This window comes from Bombyx mori, chromosome 18 (assembly GCF_030269925.1).
Source record: "Bombyx mori chromosome 18, ASM3026992v2".
In the NCBI taxonomy this organism is placed as follows: Eukaryota; Metazoa; Arthropoda; class Insecta; order Lepidoptera; family Bombycidae; genus Bombyx; species Bombyx mori.
This window is the reverse complement of record NC_085124.1, coordinates 1,738,973-1,762,651: the sequence shown is the minus strand read 5'-3', so window position 1 is coordinate 1,762,651 and position 23,679 is coordinate 1,738,973. Positions and strand designations below refer to the sequence as shown.

Below are 23,679 nucleotides of genomic sequence, written 5' to 3'. Positions count from 1 at the left end.
CATAGAAGCTGTCAACTAAGCGTTCGGAATATGAAGATTAAAAAATACCATAAGTCATTGCAGTAATTACCACCATTTAATAATGAGTTTATCATTATTAAATGGTGGTTCATCATGAGCACCAACAGACAGATATTCAACGATGTCTCTGTGATCAACAGTGTTAAAACAGGAAGTGATCACCGAATCGTCAGAGGCAAGTTGAATATCAATGTCAGACTGGAAAGATCGCGTCTGATGAAGTCAACGCTTCGACCGTCGAATGCACAAATCCAAAACCCCGAGAGCTTTCAACTCGAATTGGCTAATCGCTTCGAATGGCTAAACAGCTGCGCATCAGTGGACGATGTAAACAGCAGGCTGGTAGAGACTGTCCGTACGGTAGGGTCCAAATTTTTCAAAACCCACCGTAAGAATAGACCTCAGAAACTATCCGACCGCACCCGAAACCTCATGGCTAGTCGACGTTTGATGACGCTCCAAACTTCGGAGGACGCTGAGTCATATAGGCAACTCAATAGACATATCATGAAGTCCTTGCGACACGACCTACGCTCCTTTAATACTCAGCGTATCAAAGAGACGATTGAGCGAAACCAAGGCTCTAAAGTGTTCGCAAGAGACGCTTCTATTGGGCAAAGCCAGCTGACGAAGCTGAAGACCGAAGATGGACGTGTAACGTCGAATAAGTCAGAGGTCCTGCGGGAGATAGAGAGGTTCTACGGGCAGCTGTTTACCTCGGTCGCAGCTGAACCGCAAGGTTTAGCTGCAGACCCTAGAGCCAAGCTAACCCGACACTACACCGAAGACATCCCGGACATCAGCCTGTACGAGATTAGGATGGCTCTCAAACAGCTTAAGAATAACAAGGCACCGGGCGAGGATGGAATTACTACGGAGCTTCTGAAAGCGGGTGGGACGCCGGTACTGAAAGTCCTTCAGAAGCTCTTCAATTCCTCTTTGCTCGATGGAAAACCGCCACAGGCATGGAACAGGGGTGTTGTGATCCTGTTCTTCAAAAAAGGTGACAAAGCCTTATTGAAGAACTATAGGCCCATAGCACTGCTGAGCCATGTATACAAGCTGTTCTCGAGAGTCATCACGAAGCGTCTCGAACGCAGGTTTGATGACTTCCAGCCTACCGAACAAGCCGGTTTCCGAAAAGGCTACAGTACCATAGACCACATACATACGCTGCGGCAGATTGTACAGAAGACCGAAGAGTACAATCGGCCATTATGCTTAGCGTTTGTGGACTATGAGAAAGCCTTTGATTCCGTCGAAACATGGGCGGTCCTTAGATCTCTCCAGCGGTGCCGTATTGACCACCGGTACATCGAAGTATTGAAGTCTTTGTATAATAACGCCACCATGTCAGTCCGAGTACAGGAGCATTGCACGAAGGAAATCCCTGTAAAGAGAGGAGTGAGACAGGGAGATGTGATATCTCCGAAACTGTTTATCACTGCTCTGGAGGATTCCTTCAAGCTTCTGGAATGGCAAGGACTTGGCATCAATATTAACGGCGAATACATCACTCATCTTCGGTTTGCCGATGACATCGTGGTCATGGCAGAGTCGCCGGAAGATTTAGGGCGTATGCTCGGTGACCTCAGTAGGGTTTCTCAACAAGTGGGTCTTAAAATGAACATGGACAAAACAAAAATCATGTACAATGTCCATGTTGCACCCACCATAGTTACTGTTGGGAGCTCTACTCTTGAAGTTGTTGACGAATATATATACCTAGGACAGGCAGTCCGATTAGGTAGGTCCAACTTTGAGAGAGAGGTCAGTAGACGGATCCAACTCGGCTGGGCAGCGTTCGGTAAACTGCACAACGTCTTCTCGTCCAAAATACCTCAGTGCCTTAAGACAAAGGCGTACAACCGATGTGTGTTACCAGTGATGACTTACGGCTCGGAGACGTGGTGCTTCACTAGGGATCTTTTTAGAAGGCTCAAAGTCGCGCAGCGAGCTATGGAGAGGGCTATGCTCGGCATTTCTCTACGTGATCGAATCCGAAATGAGGAGATCCGTAGAAGAACGAAGGTTGCTGACATAGCCCGTAGAATTAGTGAACTGAAGTGGCAATGGGCCGGCCACATAGCACGAAGAGAGGACGGTCGATGGGGCAGAAAGATCCTGGAGTGGCGACCACGTACTGGCAAGCGCAGTGTGGGACGGCCACCTACTAGATGGACCGACGACCTAGTAAAAAGTGCTGGGTCTCGTTGGATGCAGGTGGCAATGGACCGGTCACACTGGAAATCTATTGGAGAGGCCTATGTTCAGCAGTGGACGGCGATAGGCTGAAATGATGATGATGATTATCATTGGAAATAAATATTCGAATATGTAATTTTTCTTATACCTTTAAACGAGCAATTCTTGTATATTAATATATATACATATATATATAATCTGAATCTCGGAAACGGCTCCAACGATTTTCATATATACTAGTGGTAGGACCTCTTGCGAGTCCGCACGGGTAGGTACCACCACCCTGCCTATTTCTACCGTGAAGCAGCAATGCGTTTCGGCTTGAAGGGTGGGGCAGCCGTTGTAACTATACTGAGACCTTAGAACTTATATCTCAAGGTAGGTGGTGCATTAATTAGGCCACCAGTAATTAGGCAAATTATAATTTTGGCGGGTTTGATTTTTATTATACGATGTTATTCCTTCACCGTGGAAGTCAATCGTGAACATTTATTTATTAAGTACGTATTTCATTAAAAACATTGGTACTCACATGCAGGATTCGAACGAATGCACCGGACGTCTTATCCTTTAGGCCACGACGACTTCAAAAACGTACTAACAAATGTCCACAATTAATTTCCAAATTCCGCAAAATTATAATTTGTGTATTTACTGGCATAGGACTTTTCATTAGCCCGTGCGGGTGGGTGCGACCACTCTTTTTTTTCGGGCAATGGGCCGAAATTGTAACGAGATGTTCACGTCTTTGTTACGTGCAGGGTATGTGGGACTTGATCGTCTGCAGGTGTTGCGAGCGAACTGCAGGTTCAAGGATATTTTAGGACCCTAACCATTAAAATACTCTCCTCTTGTGCTCTCTCACCCGTCATCCGAAGGACAGAAGCCAGGCAAGGGATCCCGCGGTCAATAATACGTCAGCCATTGGCCGTTTCGGTATGGCGGTCCGTGAGGCCGTCCCAGGCGGTACCGCTGGTGTCCCGCAACCCCGCTGGACCAGAACTAGCCTGCCAGGTCGGTGCGCCATATATCGCCAACCGGTTGCTCTTCCACAACAGTTCTGTGGAACTGTTTCCATGCATTACGTGAAGCTACCACCGCCGTGCCTGTTTCTTCCGTGAATAATGCGTTTCAGTATGAATAGTGGGGCGGCCGTTGTCCTATAAAACCCATGTCTCAAGGTGGGTGGCAGCATTAACGTGGTTGATGTCTATGAGCTCCGGTGACCACTTAAAATCAGGTGGGTCGTGCTGTCGTCCATCCAACTTAGCAATAAAAAAACAACAACAGCAAGAGGATTATATGTTCGTTTGCACACCTACAGCGCTAAAATATTAGACATAACAAGAGATTTTATAGAAACATTAGGATAGTATAGTTTGACAACTAGCTGTATAAGACGTGATCATTGACTTCCAAGGACAAAATGACAATGGTATTGACAGTGATATTGCCACTGTCAATACCCACTAGGAAAACCTCCATCATCCATTCCTACATAATTCATAATAATATTGAAATCGACCCCTAGTTCCTTCACCTATTAAGATATAATCGCCATATCTTTTATCAAATCTTTCAAAAGTCACTGTAGAAGAATCAATATAAAAATTATATATATGTATTATAAAATGGTCATGATAAAGTTGAGAATAACACATACAAACCGAGAGGATTTTGCAAGCTTTGTAAAGATCGTTTGCGGGAAATGGTTACTAGTGGTAGGACGTCTTGTAAGCCCGCACTTGAAGATACCATCATAGGTATCTATTTCTGCGGCAAAGCAGTAATGCGTTTCGGCTTGAAGGTTGGGGCAGCCATTTTACTATGTAAAAATGGAGACCTTAGAACTCATGTCTTAAGGTGAGTGACGACTTTTACGTTGTAGATGTCATTAGGTGGGCCGTGAGCTTATCCACCCATTTAAGCAATAAAAAAAACTTTTGGGGAGCCACCTTAAAACTAACAATAGATTTCTCTGAGCACTTTCAAAAATTGTATTTCAGTTAATCATTTAATACGTGTAAAACCGCGGGACACATCTAGTCGTACACAAATCATTGTAAGTTGTAATGCGATATATTAAAGATAAAGATTTTTAGATATACAATTGTAATTTGAAGCAAAATCAAACTTGACCTTGATGCTATTACGAGTATACTCGAGGAATTGATAACATTTCGTGAAAGACTTCGGGTCACTGACTGCCTTTGTTTTTTCAGAAGTCAGACGGATTCCAATAAACAAATTCAAGTGCCCTTTCTAATGATATATGTATTATTTACTCTGCGTCTGATCGTTATCTTGTTCGACAGATATCTTCAGTGATGCAAAAATGACAGTAAACTCAGAATATTAGGCCCAGATATAATGTGTTCTGGAAAAGTACGAACGTAGCTTGTGCTCTCAATTGCTTTTTTTTTTGAAGGTACCATCCATACTGGTAGCCCGGAGGCCTTCCCAGTTTCACCAGGACAGGTGGGCGAGCAAAGGCTCAGCCAAGAGGGGTGGGATTTGCTACCAGCTGCCCGAGCGCTTCCGAAAGAGACCTGAAACTGGTGGTAGGACCTGTTGTGAGTCCGCGCGGGTGGATACCACTACCGGTGGGTGAAGCAGTAATGCGTTTCGGTTTGAAGGGTGGGGCAGCCGTTGTAACTTACTTGAGACTTTAGAACTTATATCTCAAGGTGGGTGGCGCATTTACTTTGTGGATGTCTATGAGCTCCGGTAACCACTTAACACCAGGTGGGCTGTGAGCTCGTTCACCGATCTAGGCAATAAAAATAAAAATTAAACCTCGAGGACAGCTGCTTCGCGAATGCATCTTAGTAGATGCATTCCGGATCGGAATCGCGACCCGCGGAAAAGATCCGGCGGGAAACTCAGCGAGCTGATGCATGGGTCAGGCTGCACGACGAACTCTTTGCCGAGTTCGACGAGTACGGTTACCGGGGCCCCTAAGCCTACTCCTAGCGTTAGAGCTGAAGGCGTCTTATGCAAGAGCTATTGTATCTGATGAATCCGTAAGGACGTGTCTAGGGCGTTCTGAATTGTATAATAGCACCAATCAGCACGTGTTCGTAATACATTCCACGCATAATCCCCATCCAATTTGAAGCCACTGATACGGTCGATTATCGGTGTCTTCGTCGATTACGAGGAGGAATTCGACGAGCGAACTAACTTATAGCCAGATAGACTACACAGCCCACTGAGTTTCTCGCCGGATTTTCTTAATGGGTGGCGATTTCGATTTGATGGTAGATTCTGCGAAACACAGCTCTTGCTAGGATTGGTGGAGAGGATTCAGCCAAGCTGGTACTTCGTTTCTGCCAATCCAACATGGTTCTCGTGACCGGGTCTAGGGTGTATGGACGACCGAGCCGCATGACGACAGATCAGTGGTCGGAGTTGAGTTCTAACATTATTTCGATAGAAGACAAGCGTAGAGTTACGTTCTTAAGCAGTGCCAGATCGATGGTGCTCGGACGGATTATAGGGAAAGTGAATGAGAGTTGGAAGGCCGACGATTTCGAAGGCGAGGTCGTCAATGAACGCGTCGAGTCGATTACCGTTCAAGTCTGGTGCTGAGCAGTTCTACCCGGATTGGTGACAATTAGAATCACCTACTAGAATTACCGTGCGTTAACTGTTTCCATATTTTGGATTGGATATTGACACACATCAAACACTGCAATGTCAACCAAAGCACTGCATTTCGCGTCTAGAGCATTGAACCGTGCGATCAATTGTTATTGATTTTAAATAAAAAATACGTAAATTATTATCTTTTCTATATTCCATATAAATACCGTGTTGTCCAACTGTTTGTATCATAGTACGCTGTGCAGAGTGCAACATGTTTGCAATCAGTTTGATAGTTCTGGTGATAATCGGAGGGAGTGCATATGGTAAGAATCAAGAAGATTTTAGTTTAGCGTTCAATTAATTTGCTTGTTTTTAATACGCTTTTATTAGCTTCAGACGTATGTATGTATGTTTGTAACGGAATCTTTGAACATGATTTTGACCCCCTTTAAAACGTCGGATTGACTCGAAATTTGGTATACTTATTAAGGACCGATGACAATTCAAAAATTAAAAACAAATTGTTGAAAAAACAAATTGAAAAAATTGAAAAGCAACTAAAAAATGAAAAATAAATAATAGTTTAAAAAAACTAACAAAATACGCTTTTAGAGAAAATCCAACTAAAAAATAGAAAATAAATTTTGATCCATTTGAATTAAAAATAGTGTAAGAAAAAATGATTTTATTGTAAAAAAGCTTTTCAAGATATTATCCAAAACTAAACTATTATTTATTTATTTAACAAAAATAGCTGCAATACCCCACGGCTAATCACAGGGACAGATAGAAAATAGAATATCGTTGATTTAGAAATTCCAATCTCTTGGTTCTAAAGTAATAACGATGATCCAAAACTTCAAATCGGAGGCTCATGAATACGTACGTACACACATATGAGTCGTCTATTATCAAAGGTGGAAATCTGTGCATTTGGACAAAAAAAAATTATTGATATGTCAATAGAGATTGATTTGAATATAATCGTCTCCTTCAAAGAATACGGTTCAAAACCTGCATTAAATAAAGGTTAATAGTTAACCTGTTATTTATCTAAGATGTCGTTCCGAAGAGTTTTGTGACTGCCAATGGAATACAAAGTCAATAATTCGTTTTTCTGATTTACCAATCATTGTCCAAAAGTCAGATTGCCGGCTTTGATAATAGTCGACTCATATAACATAAGCCCTTTTTTCATTGCTTAAGTGGGTGGACAAGCTCAAGGCCCACCTGGTATTTAGTGGTTACCGGAGTCCATAGACATCTACAACGTAAATGCCACCGCCCACCTCAATAGTAAAACCACGGAATAGATAAATAAGGTTTACCTTAAGTATAAGTATATAAGGAATAGATAAGTAAGGGTAACCTTATTTATCTATTCCGTAAGTAAAACAACCTACCAAACATACAACAATAGTAAAATATTGCTTTGGTCAATGTTTCCGTTTTGTGCAGGGGTTCCTGTGTTGGAGGTCAATTCTGAAAGGATAATTGGTGGAGAAGATGCTCCTGAGGCCTATTCTCCTCACATGATCGCCCTCATTGAGGGGTATTACTTCAGATTCTTAATGTGTGGAGGTTCTATAATCACTAAGAGACACATTCTGACTGCAGCGCATTGTATTGATCCTAGTATTATCGATGGAAAACTATCCGAGTGAGTTATTTAATCTATATATATATATATATATATATATATAAATGAATTGCTGTTCGTTAGTCTCGCTAAAACTCGAGAGCGGCTGAATCGATTTGGCTAATTTTGGTCTCGAATTTTTTGCGGAAGTCCAAAGAAGGTTTAAAAGCTTAGATAATTTTGTTTTTCCTTTGATATCATTCCCATCGGACGGATTCCGTTTGTTTGTTTTAAGTTTATTTTATACAAAAGTTTAGGTCTTTTATTTATCGATTGAGGCACTACGAAGTCTGCCGGGTCAGCTAGTTAACTATAATATTATAATTAACTGACGTATATATGTATAGCTGCGAATTATTTGCTATCGTGGACTTTTAGCCTTCTTTGAATATCTATATCCATATTAATGTTATAAATGTGAAAGTCTGTTTGTATGTCCTTTTTTCACGTCGAAAAGAAACAACCGATCGACATGTTATTTTTAAAAGAGAGAATATTAGGTCAGACGAATAACATAGGCTAACTTTTATCGAGAAATAACCTCTCGTTCCACAAGAAGCTACACTGACATAATTATCTCCTTGACAACGCGGGCGAAGTCACGCGTAATGACTAGTAAATAATAATTATATAAATATGACACATAGTTTACCGGTGGTAGGACCTTTTCTGAGTCTAAACGGGTAGGTACTACCACCCTGCCTATGTCTGCCGTGAAGCAGTAATGCGTTTCGGTTTGAAGGGTGGGGCAGCCATTGTAAATATACTGAGACCTTAGAATCTCAAGGCGGGTGGCAGCATTTACGTTGTAGATGACTATGGGCTCCAGTAACAACATAACATCAGATGGGCTGTGACCTTTTCCACCCATTTAAGCAATAAAAAAAATGATACCTTGGCGAAAGACAATTATTCAAATTTTTAATAATTCAATGAGAGTTTTTCATAAAAATTTCAACAGAACCCTCAATGGGCGAATCGGCTCGAACCAATGGAACTCGGGCGGTATGACGGTCAAGTTTAAAACCTTCAAGAACCATCCCCATTGGGATGTGGAAAATATAAAGAATGATGCTGGGATTCTCATCACTAAAAACGACATTGAGTTCAGCTTAGAAGTCAGAAGTGTTGCTCTTGGATACGAATGGGTGGGAGAAGGAGAGAAAGCCTCTGTGACAGGCTGGGGGAACACCGGACCCAGGGTTGTAGGTGGTGTTGTAGTAAGTGACTTTTTCACGATACAATATATCATTTCTTGTCACCCTCTAGTATCTACAGTCGGCATCATTGCGCCTCTTTGAAAAGGCGGCACGACATGAGAACCTTCCTGTCGTGGCCGCTGGAAATTACATACCCGATCCTGTAGATCGAATGGTAAACAGTCGACGTCGCCCAAAACACGTCATTACGGATCCTCCCGATCCATTAACAGTGCGTTTAGGTACCACAAGCACCGGTCACCGTCCTCGTCGAACCCGTCGCTTGCGACGAAGGGCTCGACGAGCGAATTAACGCACGGACACAGCCCACTGAGTTTCTCACCGGATCTTGTCAGTAGGTCGCGTTTCCGACCCGGTGGTAGATTCTGCGAAGCACTGCTCTTGCTAGGGTTATTGCCTTTGTAGGCAGTCGAGCATACGGCCCACCTGATGGTGAGTGGTTACCGTCGCCCATGGACTTCAGCAATGCCAAGGGCAGAGCCAAGCCGCTGCCTACCGCTTAATACACTCCACAAGCCTCGTTTGAAGAAGGACATGTCATAGCGCTCGGGAAACACCGTGGAGGGGAGTTCATTTCATAGCCGAATGGTACATGGCAAAAAAGATCTCTGGAAACGCACTGTGGATGACAAACCTACTAGTTAAGGTTACGCTGAAATAGCCTCTTAAGGCTATCAGCTTAGGTAGGAAAAAAAAGTCACCCTCTGTCCTTAAAATTTCTCAATGTTTTTCACTATATTTTGTAGCAAATATCACCTACTCCGGATGATTTGCAACTCCTGTACGTAGAGACGATAGCAACTGACCGGTGCAGCAAGGATATGAGAGAAGCAGCAGCAGAGTTGTGGTGGGGACCGGTTCCTGATGTCGATCCTCACCTTGAAATATGCACGTTCCACTCCGTTGGTCATGGCATGTGCAATGTGAGTAGGATTTGATTCATGCAAATTGGCTAGTGGCATTTATTAGCATTTCTATGGACCGGTATTGGCTCCGTCGAACAGCAATTTCGGCTGGTTGCTGATAGAAATGAATACAGGAACCTAACGGCCAATCTTCAGGATTGAAGAGGCACTGGAAGAAGAAGAAGAAGCACTTCTATTGTAAATTATCAGGGACTTAAGCGAAATTAAAGAGCAATCCTCCTTATAACACGGTACTCTTATAACGCATTTTCATATTACGCGATTTCAGTCCCTCGTATAACTCGGGTATTCCCCCATATAATGCCGGGATTTCACACGTTACTGTGAAATTTATAATGATTTGTACAGTTCATAATTAATTTCGTGGATCTTTGCAGAGTGTCTATTGTGTTGTTATAAAATTAAATTATTTTGTTAAATTAGTGTTCCTAGTTTTTGCATTGTAAAAACATTCGATAAATAGTATTATATTTGAACATAACGCGTTATATGGGGTCCTACAAGCGGGTTATGCGAGAATACGAAGCGTTTCCTATAACGCGGAACCAATCTACCGTGTTATAGGGGGAATTAGTGTAGCATTTTTTTCTTTATTATATACTTTTTCCCAGGGTGATTCTGGAAGTGCTCTTTTGACTGTCAAGGACGGAAAGCAAGTGGGTATTGTCTCTTGGGGACTGCCTTGCGCCATTGGAGCTCCAGATATCTTTACGAGAATAGCTGGCGTGCGCGACTTCTTGGAAGATGTTTTAAATGAAAGTTTGACCGAAGAAATCAACTCAAGATCGCTGTTTGAAGGTTTCAATGTTTGACAAAAAGTACAGTAAAGCAATAAGTTATAATCGATGGAGAAAACACGAGCAGGAAATATATTGGGTTGTAAATAAAGTAATCAAATTTATATTCGTGTCTTTTAATATTCTTAACTCTTACTTGACTTGTTTATTAAAGTTTATTAAAGTATTTTGAAGTCGTTGTGGCCTAGCGGGTAAGACATCCGGTGCATTCGTGTTGAGCGATGCACCGGTGTTCGAATCTCAGGCGGGTACCAATTTTTCTAATGAAATACATACTCAACAAATGTTTACGGTTGACTTCCACGGTGAAGGAATAACATCGTGTAATAAAAATCAAACCCGCAAAATTATAATTTGCGTAATTACTGATGGTAGGACCTTTTTTTTTATTGCTTAGATGGGTGGATGAGCTCACAGCCCACCTGATATTAAGTGGTTACTGGAGCCCTTAGACATCTACAACGTAAATGCGTCACCCACCTTGCACCTTGAGATATAAGTTCTAAGGTCTCAGTATAGTTACAACGGCTGCCCCACCCTTCAAACCGAAACGCATTACTGCTTCACGGCAGAAATAGGCGCGGCGGTGGTACCTACCCGTGCGGACTCACAAGAGGTCCTACCACCAGTAATTACGCAAATTATAATTTTGCGTGTTTGATTTTTATTACACGATGTTATTCCTTCACCGTGGAAGTCAATCGTAAACATTTGCTTAGTACGTATTTCATTAGAAATATTAGTACCGGCCTGCGGGATTCGAACACCGTTGCATCGCTAGATACAGATGCACCGGGCGTCTTATCCCTTAGGCCACGACTACTTCTTGCAGCGACCGAAGACGAATAACAATAATAAATAATAAAAAAAACTAGTTACACAGTTTAACCAAAGCGGTATGTCAAATTTCTAAAAAAATTAGCCTCAATCACGCAGCACAGACACACGCAAAAACGCAGCAAATGCGACAGTCCTACCAACCTAATCGATCCGGTTCTCAAAACCTAAAAGGTGCATGACATGTCGGCTGATTGAAACACATGCACATACACACATACATACTGACCACACATAAAGATCGCCGAAAAGCATTGGGCTTTTGTGTCAGATATTTTTTAAGTAGGATTAAATCTGAAAGCTCGTTCGAGGCAATGGTGATGGACTCTTCTTCAACAAGCCACGGGACGTTGCATCAAGCCAAATTAAAAAAAGAAATAGATTAAAAAAAGATGTGTGGTGTCGTGGGACACCGGATAGCAACAAAGTTCTTAAAATTAACATTTTAATATTACGATAGTATTTTTATTATTAAAAAAAAAAATTAAGTTCTATTCGAGGTATAAAGAAAATAATTATCGGGTATACATCTTTTATTATGATTTTTTTATTGATATAAAAAAAACTACTTTACATAGTTATCAACTTTATTTTATGATTGATTTGACACAATGATTTATAAAAAATATATAATAAAAAAAAAAATATTTTTGTACGTTATTACAAAGTTAAGTCGTACACTGTGTGCATTACTAATAAAAATCTTACGTTACGGACGTTTTTTCCCGGCTAGGGTACCCCTCCGCATCGTCCCATAAGGAACTTCGCTCCAAATAAAACAGAATAGAAGGCGTTAAACTTTGTTGGTTTTTGTTTATTTACAAAAGCTCAGGGTAATCTTGATTTAAGTATAGTTTAATTAGCTATGTTTTGTTGCAGCCAGGACCGGAAGGCGCTGACTCTGACGAACATGTCAGGAGCTCCCAGCGCGCAAGGGAAGCCCCACGACACGATGCCGACTTGGAGACCGCTGTCGGTCCGAGCCAATGCGCTGCCACTGTCACCCTGGAGTAATATATTATAGATTATAGATTAGATTCACGATTTTAAATTGTCAAAGTGCAAACTCGAATGTAAATAAATAAATAACAGAAGAAAGATCTAATAGGTTAAATATAATATATTATAATAGGTTAAATATGTTAAATATAAATGTAATGAAATAAAAGCAGGTTCATTTATATTCAAAGTAAGTAAATTTGCTGTTTGAATCAAACCATAGAAATATAGACAGACAAACCCATTTTGCTATGAAAATGATTATGTCTATATTTTACTAGATGATATATATAATGACACTTGTTTAAATTATTGTAGCTACATGGGTACATTCATATATCTTTATGAATATTGTAAAAAAAATTTGCAGGGTCGACCAAGGAAGTGTTGTTTATATACTTACATTGCAAGTACCAGTTCCTTCTGCGTGGAATGTGCAGAGCTCGATGTGAGGTTCGACAGGAGGAGCCCTCATGTTAAGATCAATGGCCGCCTGGGCCGCAGTCCTCACGCAAGTCTGAGCATCAATGGTTCTCACATTGATCTCCAGAAGATTCGTGGAGAGAGCACCGTTAGCCTGGAAAGAAGATCCAGTTGCCATAAAAGCCTGAATTGAAGTGGCAGAACTGGGCTGTTGAGAAATCGGATGGATCAGATGGATCGTGTAGTGACAGAGTTAGAAGAGATTTTAGACCGATGAAATAAATATCGCCAAGCTCTTTTCTTTGACCCCGACTGCGAAAATTTCCCCCAACGACACCAGATGTCCAAAAACGAACGACCTAGACATACTGAAAGAAGAAGCTCGTTATGCTATCAAACACCTTAAAACTGGAAAAGTAGTAGGAGGTGATAAAATCCCGATCGAAATCGTTAAAAAATGTGGCGAAAGTGGTGTCGAAATCTTCCATGCTGTTTGTAACAAGATATGGAAATCTGGCACTTGACGTACTGAATGGGCGCACTCCCTTTTTATCCTTTTGCATAAGAAAGGTTCGACAAGGAAATATAGCCACTATCGTCTTATTGGCCTGATATCGCACTGCAGCAACATTCTACTACATATCCTTAATTAACTTTTAAAAAGCTTTTTATCAACACACTTACTGGTGGTAGGACCTCTTGTGAGTCCGCACGGGTAGGTGCCACCGCCCTGCCTATTTCTGCCGTGAAGCAGTAATGCGTTTCGGTTTGAAGGGTGGGGCAGCCGTTGTAACTATACTTGAGACCTTCGAACTTATATCTCAAGGTGGGTGGAGCATTTACGTTGTAGATGTCTATGGGCTCCAGTAACCACTCAACACCAGGTGGGCTGTGAGCTCGTCCACACATCTAGGCAATAAAATAAAAAACATATCGCGCCAGAACAAGTTGGCTTTCTAATTGGGAAAGGAACAAGAGAACAGATCTTGATTGTGCGACAAATTATACAAAAGGCGGGAGAGTTCAACATACATCTGCTTTGTTGTCTTTCAAAAATCATTTGACTATGTTTAATGGCCACAGTTATGGAAAGCCCTCGAAAAATGGGAGTGCTAAAACATCTTATAAATGTCCTACGAACGCTTTATTTTTTAACAATACAGCTTCAGTCAAGCTGGATAACGTTGCCTCACAACCCCTGTATCCCAGCGCTGGAGTCCGGCAGGGATGTATCTTCTCACCTCTCTTGTTTAACAAGAGCACCACCACCAAGGTGGCACCGAGGTTACACCAAGGCCATTATGAGAATAGCTCTAAATGACTAGACTGATAGTGTGCCAATTAGTGGCAAAAACATATGCAACCTTGGTTATGCTGACGACAGACGACAGATGACCAGATCACTAGAAATGTGGTGCTGGAAAAGGATGCTCCATATATCTTGGACTGAGCATCGCACCAACGCGCCTCGATCCTAAAAGAACTTATTATGTCTTAAAGGTTGTCGTCAACAGTGCAATCCAGGATTTTTTGATATTTTGGACACGTATCGCGACGGCCAACAGAGTTTATCGAGAGATCTAAAAAGATCTAAATATCTCTTGGACGGAGCCCCATGCGCTGGACTGATCAAGTGAAAGATCTTAACAAAACCCCACTTAACGAGTGCATGCGCCAAGCCTACGTTCGCGAACTATGGAGAAAACCTGTCAAGGGTTTAGTAAACAAGGATTCCACATGACCACGACTGCTCTGCCAAGAGCAACCTACTATGATGATGATGATGATGATAAAAGTCTTGACTTTTTTGAAATACATTTATTTTGTCCTGTTGGAGATAGCTTTATAAGTAGTAAGGTGCAGATCTTTGTTTCTTTAATGTTAGCCTGTTGATTTCTGGAAATAATTGTTAATGCCCTGAGCTAGTTAAAATCTTTGTCATCCAAATATTTCCATTAAAAATATACGATTGATGATATTTTCTAAACATTTAGCACAGGAGCAAATCCTAGCTTGGGGTCATTGAATCGTATACTCATATTTCGGCTGTGAAATATCAAAACCCAGTATCTGCATAAAACTAAATTTTACAGGAGAGCCGAAAAACAATTTCATATCTTTGACAGCGTGCCGTTTCAATAATATTAGTCGTACCTTCTTGAGAGTGATTGCAAAATTTGAGGTGCATAACAGGCTTTATAAAAAAGTAGATTTCATGCGTCTATCACAAAAGATGTGCGTAGAGGAGCAGTTACTAATAAAAAGATTGTTTTCTTAGATCAAACTTTTTGAGTGTGACAATTTCAAAACCTAGTAAGATCACTTGCTTTGTTTTCATCTAATTCTAAAATATAATGAGTGGGGATAAACGCAAATTAATAGACTTAGTAAGATCACTTGCTTTGTTTTCATTTAGGTCTGAATTTACTGAGTAGGAACTAAATGCAATTTTTTAAACATAGTAAGAAAAAACAGAATAAAACAACATAAATATGGGCAGAAATAAGCAGTTTTAATGAAAAAGAAAAAAAAAACACATAATCGGAAACCAAACACTATTTGTTCACAGTAAAAAATCAAAAAATAATCACTCAAAATATTTGAAAACAGTCAAATAAAAATAAATTATTCGGTTATTAATATTTGTCCACTAGAAACTAAATTAACTGGATTATTATTAATCGGTACACTTTGCCAAGACTTCTTCTCCAAAACTTCTTTAAGCTAAATAAAGTTGTTACTATGCCTTCCTTTTTACTTTCGTTAATGCCTCTTGGAATATTTTTTAAGGTTGGCATGATCAAGAGATTGTGTTTTTAATAAGAGAATTCAACTCGGAATACGGAGATTAAAAATCATTCAAAACATATTACGGCACCCATTTACAAATATTATTTCAACCAAAGAACTAAGCAAAAAATTATTAATGGGAACAAGGTCATCATTGCGTCGCGGTATGCGTTTCTTTTTTACCCACTCATACGATTTTTCGAATTCGATAACTTCAATATGCGATTTGCAACCCAAAATTACATTCTTATAGTCTTCAAAATCGTACACAGCATCTTTTGTTTTTAATCTGCCTCTCCATATTGCCATGAACTCCATCAGCGACATGCTTGTGTGATCTTTAGTTAGGTAGGTATTACAAAGTCCAACTTTTTAAATTGAAAAACCCAGAGATTATTATAGTAACAAGTGATGTAAAGAGGATCCAATTTTTATTTTGAGCTCTGCAATTATCACACCACAATATCAAATGATTAAAATCTCTTTCTTTTTCGATCATTGCTGCAATTGCATTAACAATGTCATGAGCATCTCGTCCAGAACAGGCTTCATGCCATAGAATACAAATATTATTAACATTCGTTTTCTTTCTGATTGGTGCAAATGTCAAGTTGAAAGTTATCATTCTACTCAAGAAAAACGATTCTTTGACTTTAGGCATGTCGGGTAACAACATAACTTTTTGTAAATCCATCGAATAGTATCTCACAGAGGAAGTATTTTCTAGGGAGGCATCTTCTTGATACTTTTGTATTGCTTTACTTGCTCTAGCTTTGTGATCCCCGTATGCAGTTTTAACATCCTCTGGAATATTTGCACCTTCATTTACTTTATGTGTCGTAGTAGGTTGCAATTTTGGAAAACAAAAAACCTTGACAATAATAAAACACACTGAAGCGTACTTACATTTCACCATGTTGTTCTTTTAAAGCATTCAAGATCAATTTCGACCTATAAAACTGATTTTTACTCATTTTATAGACAAAAACACGAACAACGTGCAACGATTTTCTCACTTACTAAAGTTTCGCGGGAGTTTTGACGTTTATTTCAACCATTTCATTGCCTTAGTATCTGCATGAACCATTTTAAATCCAAGTAACTACAAGCACTTATTAGGTTTTTAAAATGGTTGATGTTATATACTATGTTCTAATCTTGTAATTTTTGCATTTTGAAAACCTTTACTGTAGATACTAGGTTTCCGACTTTGTGTAACTTCGTTTTTTACAAATTTTTGGGGGTTTTTGCTATCCTAATATGTGGAGAATGGTCTACAAGGTCGAAAAATGCAAAAACACACTTTTTTTTAAATTTGTCAGATACTAGGTTTTGAAATTGGACAGCCGATTTGTTTTTATATTTAGGGATACTTTTCAGCTTCTATACCGATCACTTCAAAAACTATTAAACTCACCCTAACTCTTCCCCATCCAGCAACCCTGACAGGGACGCCTCCAGGTACGTAGTCAAAACTCAAAGAGATAGGCCTGACGCGGTCGTTGAAGACGATGTTCGAGGAAGTTATGAGAATACCCAAGTCGTTCTTGATAGTATTGGACACGTAGTTAGGGTGGGTGATGTTTCTGGAGACAGCGTGGAGGGTACCACCAGAGTTCCATTGGTTTGTACCGACTGTCAGACGAAGATTTCTGCGCAAAAGTAGAAAAAAACGAATAAAATATAACACTAATCACCCAATAAAACATTTTTTGAAAATAAATTTTAAATAATTTTGCTATAGTAGGCAGGCGAGACTAAGGTTCCTCTGAGCCAATAATGGACACTACAAATGAATACGAGCAGCCACGTTAAGTGATGAAGCCTCACTTCTAACTGCTTTAGAATAACGGATATACTACCCTTTTTAAGTCAGAAAATAAGATTACATCGTGTCATAAATAGACAGGACTAGGGTACCCAAAACCTTACGGTTCACAAGTGCCACATGCGAGGTTGGGTGCGTTGGGATTGTGTGGTCCGGTGAACATGAAACTTAGACCTCCTGTCTAAAGGTGGATGATGGTATTTGTTTATTAATTTATGTGGCCTTCTATTGCTACTTATAATCTGGTGAGCCGCGAACATTTACGCCCATACAATATCCATTTCCAATATCCACGAGGAATAGATTGCTTGCTAACCTACTAGTTAAGGCGAATGGAAATTTATAAGATTACCCAGAGAGACTTCCAAATATGAATACAGCGGCAATGCAATGAGCAGCGGTGAGCACCGTGCGTGCGGTGAGCACTGAGCCTCCGCAGACAAAGCTCCTGATGAAGATACCATTAGTCATCGCTACCATGTGGGGGTGGCTGCCCTGAGCTGCCTGGCTACCCCCCACAATACGAGCGTTCCGGTCCACATGCTCATAGAAGATGGACATGTCATCTTCAGGCTTGGGGAGGGCTGGAATTTAAGAAAAACGTGTTCATCATTAAACATTATCTATAATTTTTCTTGGTAATTTTTCGGATTCCGAGAATCGACTACACATTTAAAACTTCATCTGCAGTGTATACACGCCTTTATTATTTTTATTTTTATATTCATTTTACAACTTAAACAACTATAATACGAAATATAATCTGAATGAGATTTTAATTATATTTTCGGACCCTGGGCAGAAGGGCAGGAAAATGATGAAACCATTTCATGATTTCTTTCATAAAAAAAGTTTACCAGTTTTTACGGCAACTGTGGTAAATCATTACCTTAAAATTACCAATATCCAGTGACGAGAGTTGCCCGTTACAAGTATATAAAATGCACAAAATTGATAAAAGTCTGTTCAGCTATTCATCAGGCTAGACTATAGTTACTAGTGAATTACATTTCCATAACTCATCAGTAATAACAGCATTTCCTACTACAATTGCATTCTTAATGCCTACTAGACTTTAAGGTTGAGCACTGAGCAGTTGGAATAAGTCTAATGTGGTCTATGGACTTCCACAGTCATCGTCATCTTCAGTCAAACCAAAAGATATCCGCTGCAATAAAAGGCTTAACGAACTAACTTCTTCGTCATGTTGGCAAAAAATCAGAAATCTTACCCCAGGCAGCCGCAAAGAGCGCCACAAAAAGTATTCCGTATTTTACGTTCATTTCTCCCGTCGCCCGAATCAGACTATTCATTAACATTCGAATTACCAGTTATTTATAATTTTACAAATCATTTATCAATCCGATAATAGGAAACCTTTGATTATTAATCCGATTGTATTTAGATAAATCGTTCTTATCGACTACTTAATGAAGTTATTAAAAAAAAAAACAGTACATCTAATTTTGTTTGTCATATGTAACGTTCTTGGCTCATTTGTGGACAATATTAGGGACTGCTTTGGTCAGTGGGCTCCAGTGACCGCTTATCATCAGGTGGGCATCAGGTGGGCAGAGCTCATTCACCTACCTTGGCAATAAATAAAAAAGGCTATATACTCGGTCAGCCACTTGATACCTTATTTCTAATAATATTGGTGGTAGTAGTATTAGTATATCTTCACGTAGCTCGCACATACATAGATAGATAATCTTAAAATATATATAATAATATATATAATAAGATAACCTTAAAATCCCTACAACCCCATTTGTGCAGGTTATTTTTTTAATTTTTTTTATTGCTTAGATGGATGGACGAGCTCACAGCCCACCTGATGTTAAGTGGTTACTGGAGCCCATAGACATCTACAAGTAAATGCGCCACCCACCTCGAGATATAAGTTCTAAGGTCTCCGTATAGTTACAACGGCTACCCCACCCTTCGAACCGAAACGCATTACTGCTTCACGGCGGCAAATAGGCGGGGTGGTGGTACCTACCCGTGCGGACTCCCAAGAGGTCCTACCACCAGTGATTACGCAAATTATAATTTTGCGGGTTTGATTTTTATTACACGATGTTATTCCTTCACCGTGGAAGTCAATCGTGAACATTTGTTGAGTACGTATTTCATTAGAAAAATTGGTACCCGCCTGCGGGATTCGAACACCGGTGCATCGCTTCATACGAATGCACCGGACGTCTTATCCTTTAGGCCACGACGACTTCAGCCGTTGGAGGTCCATGGTTCGTGAGGAACGTTAACTTACACGAGGACCTGGGCCTCGAATCGATTCATAAACACATGAAGTCAGCGTTGGAACGTTACTTCGATAAGGCAACGCGATAAAACGGCCTGGGACAGGCAGTCCGATCAATTTGTACAATTATTTTGAAAACCGGCAAAAGTGAAACTTCCTTCCTTGCCATTCCAGAAGTTTGAAGGAATCTAAGCCAAGCCGAGTCGAATAGTAAAAGTAGACAACTTTAATTAATGGACTACGCAAGGTGTAAAATTATCCGCTTATCTCTGTACATTCCTAATTAGCAACTAAGAGATATGAAATCTACTACCGTAGGGATTTATATAGAAAAAAACATTTCTATAAATCGAAAATCGCTACCAATTACTTCAAGCGAGTACATATAATATGATTATGGTCCGTATATATTGAATAAGTTTAGCTTTTTTGCCCAGTTTCTCCGGTCTATTGTCTTCCTTTTTTTATGAATGTGTTGGCTCAGAGGCCTTTCCAGTTTCATTAGGACACCTGTCCTCTCTGATTTGCTAGCTGATTTGCTGTCCTAGCGCTTCCGAAGGAGACCTAACACCTCAAGAGTAGTTGCTTCGCGAATGAATCTACTATCGGATCGGAATCGCGACCCGCTGAGAAGATCCGGCGAGAAACTCAGCGGACTGATGTACGGGTTAGATTGCACGTCGAACTGTTTTTCGAGTTCTACGAGTAGGGTTACCGGGGTCTCCTGCCTGCTCCTAGAGTTAGAGCTGAAGGCGTCCAGTGCAAGGGCTGTTGGATCCTTGTGGGACTCCAGCCGTGAGCGGTCGCGGTGAGGAGCGGGTTCCCTCGACTCGATATCCGATATTGTGCCAGACTTTGTCGAATGCATTTGCAACGTCATTATTTTGAAAACCGGCAAAAGTGAACTTTCATCAAAGTCCATTTGCCACTTTTTTTATGTCATCTGAAGCATCGACATCATGCATTATTAAATTTGTATAAATTATTTATTATTAAATTCTTAATATAACTAGTCAGGTCATAAGTATTGTCACACAGTAAAAACTTTTCTTTTAGAATGCTGGAACAAAAAAGTTTATTGAATTCGAATTTCGCATTGTTTATGAAAATAAAAATGTATACTTTTAGAATTTTACTCATTTTTAAATATGGAGTGGACGCTTAAAGAAGACCGTGTTGCAGCTATTGCGTTGCATCGTTGCGGTTACGCGCCAATTCAAATTTTTAACATACTGAAAAATTTGAATATAACCAAAAGATTCGTTTATCGTACCATCAAACGATACAATGAGGACTCTAGTGTAGATGACAGGTCAAGAAGTGGTCGCCCTCGGTCTGTTAGGACTCCAGCAGTGATAAAAGCTGTGAAGGCGCGAATTCAAAGAAATCCCAAACGTAAGCAGAAACTGTTGGCCCTTCAGATGGGGTTAAGCAGAACCACGGTGAAAAGAGTGTTAAATGAAAACTTAGGGCTTCGGGCATATCGAAGAAAAACAGGACATCGTTTGAATGCTCGTCTAATGGACCTGAAACTGAAGAGATGCCGCGCTTTGTTGAAGCGGTACGCGGGAAAAATATATCGGGAAATTCTTTTTTCGGATGAAAAAATTTTTACCGTAGAAGAGAGCTACAACAAACAAAATGATAAGGTGTACGCACACAGTAGTGAAGAAGCGAGCAACCGTATTCCGCGTGTCCAACGAGGTCATTTTCCATCCTCGCTCATGGTATGGTTGGGAGTTTCTTATTGGGGCTTAACAGAGGTACATTTTTGTGAAAAAGGTGTAAAAACGAATGCAGTTGTGTATCAAAATACAGTCCTGACGAACCTTGTGGAACCTGTTTCTCATACCATGTTCAATAACAGGCACTGCGTATTCCAACAAGATTCGGCGCCAGCTCATAGAGCGAAGAGCCTGGTGGACTGCAGCAGGCTGCTTGGTCAACTGACGACAAGACTGGCTGGCGGCGCGTGAAATCGACTTCATCCGGCACGAAGACTGGCCCTCCTCCAGTCCAGATTTGAATCCGTTAAATTACAAGATATGGCAACACTTGGAGGAAAAGGCGTGCTCAAAGCCTCATCCCAATTTGGAGTCACTCAAGACATCCTTGATTAAGGCAGCCGCCGATATTGAAATGGACCTCGTTCGTGCTGCGATAGACGACTGGCTGCGCAGATTGAAGGCCTGTATTCAAAATCACGGAGGTCATTTTGAATAAACTTTAGTGTCATAAGAATCTATGTTTTGTTAAGTTCATTTTGGTATATGAATGGTTACATAATGAATAAACTTGTTTCAATTATTTTACATTAAACATGTGACAGAATTTATGACCTGACTAGGTATATACAAGGTCGTGTCCCTGAAAGCCCTTTGTGGCTCTTTGTACCATCATATTAGTTTATGCACATGTAAATATCGATTATTATTTAACATATTTTGGCTAATTGCGATATGAATTATTTAGTGCGTAATCTTGGATTTTCGCTGAATTTGTTTGATGCTTTAATCATATAATGATATTGGGTACTCCAGAATAAATAAACAATAAAAGACTTAATTGCGTTTTCTGTTATGTTTATAATGAGAAAACAACATTTAAAGCCCTTAATTTAATAAAATTATTATATTTAACAAACTGAACTTTCTTTTTACTGAATGTCAAACTTCACTGAATGACATATAAGAAAAAAACCTTTTTATAAAACTAAAGAGGTTTAGACTATGAAGGTTTTTCTTTACATCTCCCCTCCCCTCCTTAGGGAAACAATTACGTGTAATTGTTCATGTAGGAACTGATACTGGAGATAATTTTGTAATGTGATAGAGGTTTGATTCCACTTTTTTGTGTCCGATATCAACTAAATATATTGAATTTGAAATCTGTTTTAGAATTTCAAAGGGTCCAATTCTCAATTCATCCATTTTTTTCCTATTTAATCGATTTCCATTTTCTACATAAACCTGGTCTCCAACTTTCAGTTCACATTCTTTTCTATTAATATCAAATGTTTTTTTGTTATAATTGTAAAGGGCTTAGGTCAGCAGGAATTCAATAATGCGTCACTTTACACAAACCGCTTGTATTTATTTCCACTTTGCACTTACAGAGTAATTTACAGTGATCGTGCTTACACTTTCAACTCTCTGTCGAGAAAATGAATGCTACCTCGGTGTGCTTGAATATATATTGTCTGATCGCCCCACCACAACGGAATGGTGGTGCGATCGACGTCACTAGACGAGTGAAGTCAACCGAGTCAATTGAACAATTATTTAAAATTATTATTAAGTTAAAATAAATTCAGTTAATTATATCTGAGATACTATTATCTATTTCCAGAAGTAATTAGATTAGTTTTAAACATCTTTATCGAGATTTAATAGAATACGATCAACATCATCGGATATGCGTAGCAACTAAGCCTACACGACAGCAGACTTTATTATAATTTATGTGGAACTTGTATTATGTACTTATAAATACCTAACAGCTCGGCCATCCTACTATAAGCGAGTCCCGTCGCTTTTTTTGTTTTGCTAAGTGAAATAAAAATCCTCTTACAATTAATTTCAACAATAGTATTTGTTTCATAATGTTAACAAAAAAATGTATTTTTTTATATAAATAATTACCTTAAAACACGCAGTATCAAATCATGTATAATATTAGTTTTACTTACAAGTTCAGAATTATTAGCTTAGACTGAGTGAAAACACATCTATGATATTAATTTTCTGTTTCGCGTTCCTCGTCTATCTCGGAATCGTTTTTATCGGAACAGTCTGATTCAAAATTTCTTTCAAAATTCATCCACGGTTGTATTTTATCAATGGCTACGATAGCTTCGTATCGTCGGCCGTGCTTACGAGTCAGAGGTGTGTCTTCAATTAAAAACCTATCATTGTTGAGCATTTTTACTACACGATAAGGACCTTGATATTTTACAACCAATTTCTGTGATTTACCATCGTGAGGCATTTGCCTTGCCACTCGTACTAGGTCTCCCTCTTTATATTGGGTTAGTCTTTTCCTATGTTTGTTATAATTGTCTGCGTCTCTTACTTGTTGTTTTTTTATTTTCTCTCCTGTTTCCTGTCTCACCTCATCCAACTCGTCTACCGGAATCCTATTAAG

General features: G+C 39.8%; 2 protein-coding genes across 2 annotated transcripts; one reads left to right on the top strand and one right to left on the bottom strand.

Moving 5' to 3' along the window:
- Positions 1-6,006: 6,006 nt before the first annotated feature.
- Positions 6,007-10,502, top strand: LOC101739872 (chymotrypsin-2). Its single transcript, XM_004925913.5, has 5 exons — positions 6,007-6,137; positions 7,273-7,474; positions 8,415-8,673; positions 9,420-9,596; positions 10,211-10,502. Exons 1-5 carry the CDS (start codon positions 6,086-6,088, stop codon positions 10,409-10,411), a joined length of 891 nt encoding a protein of 296 aa, XP_004925970.2. The 5' UTR covers positions 6,007-6,085; the 3' UTR covers positions 10,412-10,502.
- Positions 10,503-11,802: 1,300 nt separating this feature from the next.
- On the bottom strand, positions 11,803-18,643 carry LOC101737248 (chymotrypsin-2). The gene is made up of 5 exons (XM_004925896.4): positions 18,505-18,643; positions 17,626-17,857; positions 16,863-17,097; positions 12,636-12,809; positions 11,803-12,238 (listed from the first exon to the last, which is right to left on the bottom strand). Exons 1-5 carry the CDS (start codon positions 18,590-18,592, stop codon positions 12,089-12,091), a joined length of 879 nt encoding a protein of 292 aa, XP_004925953.2. The 5' UTR covers positions 18,593-18,643; the 3' UTR covers positions 11,803-12,088.
- Positions 18,644-23,679: the final 5,036 nt, after the last annotated feature.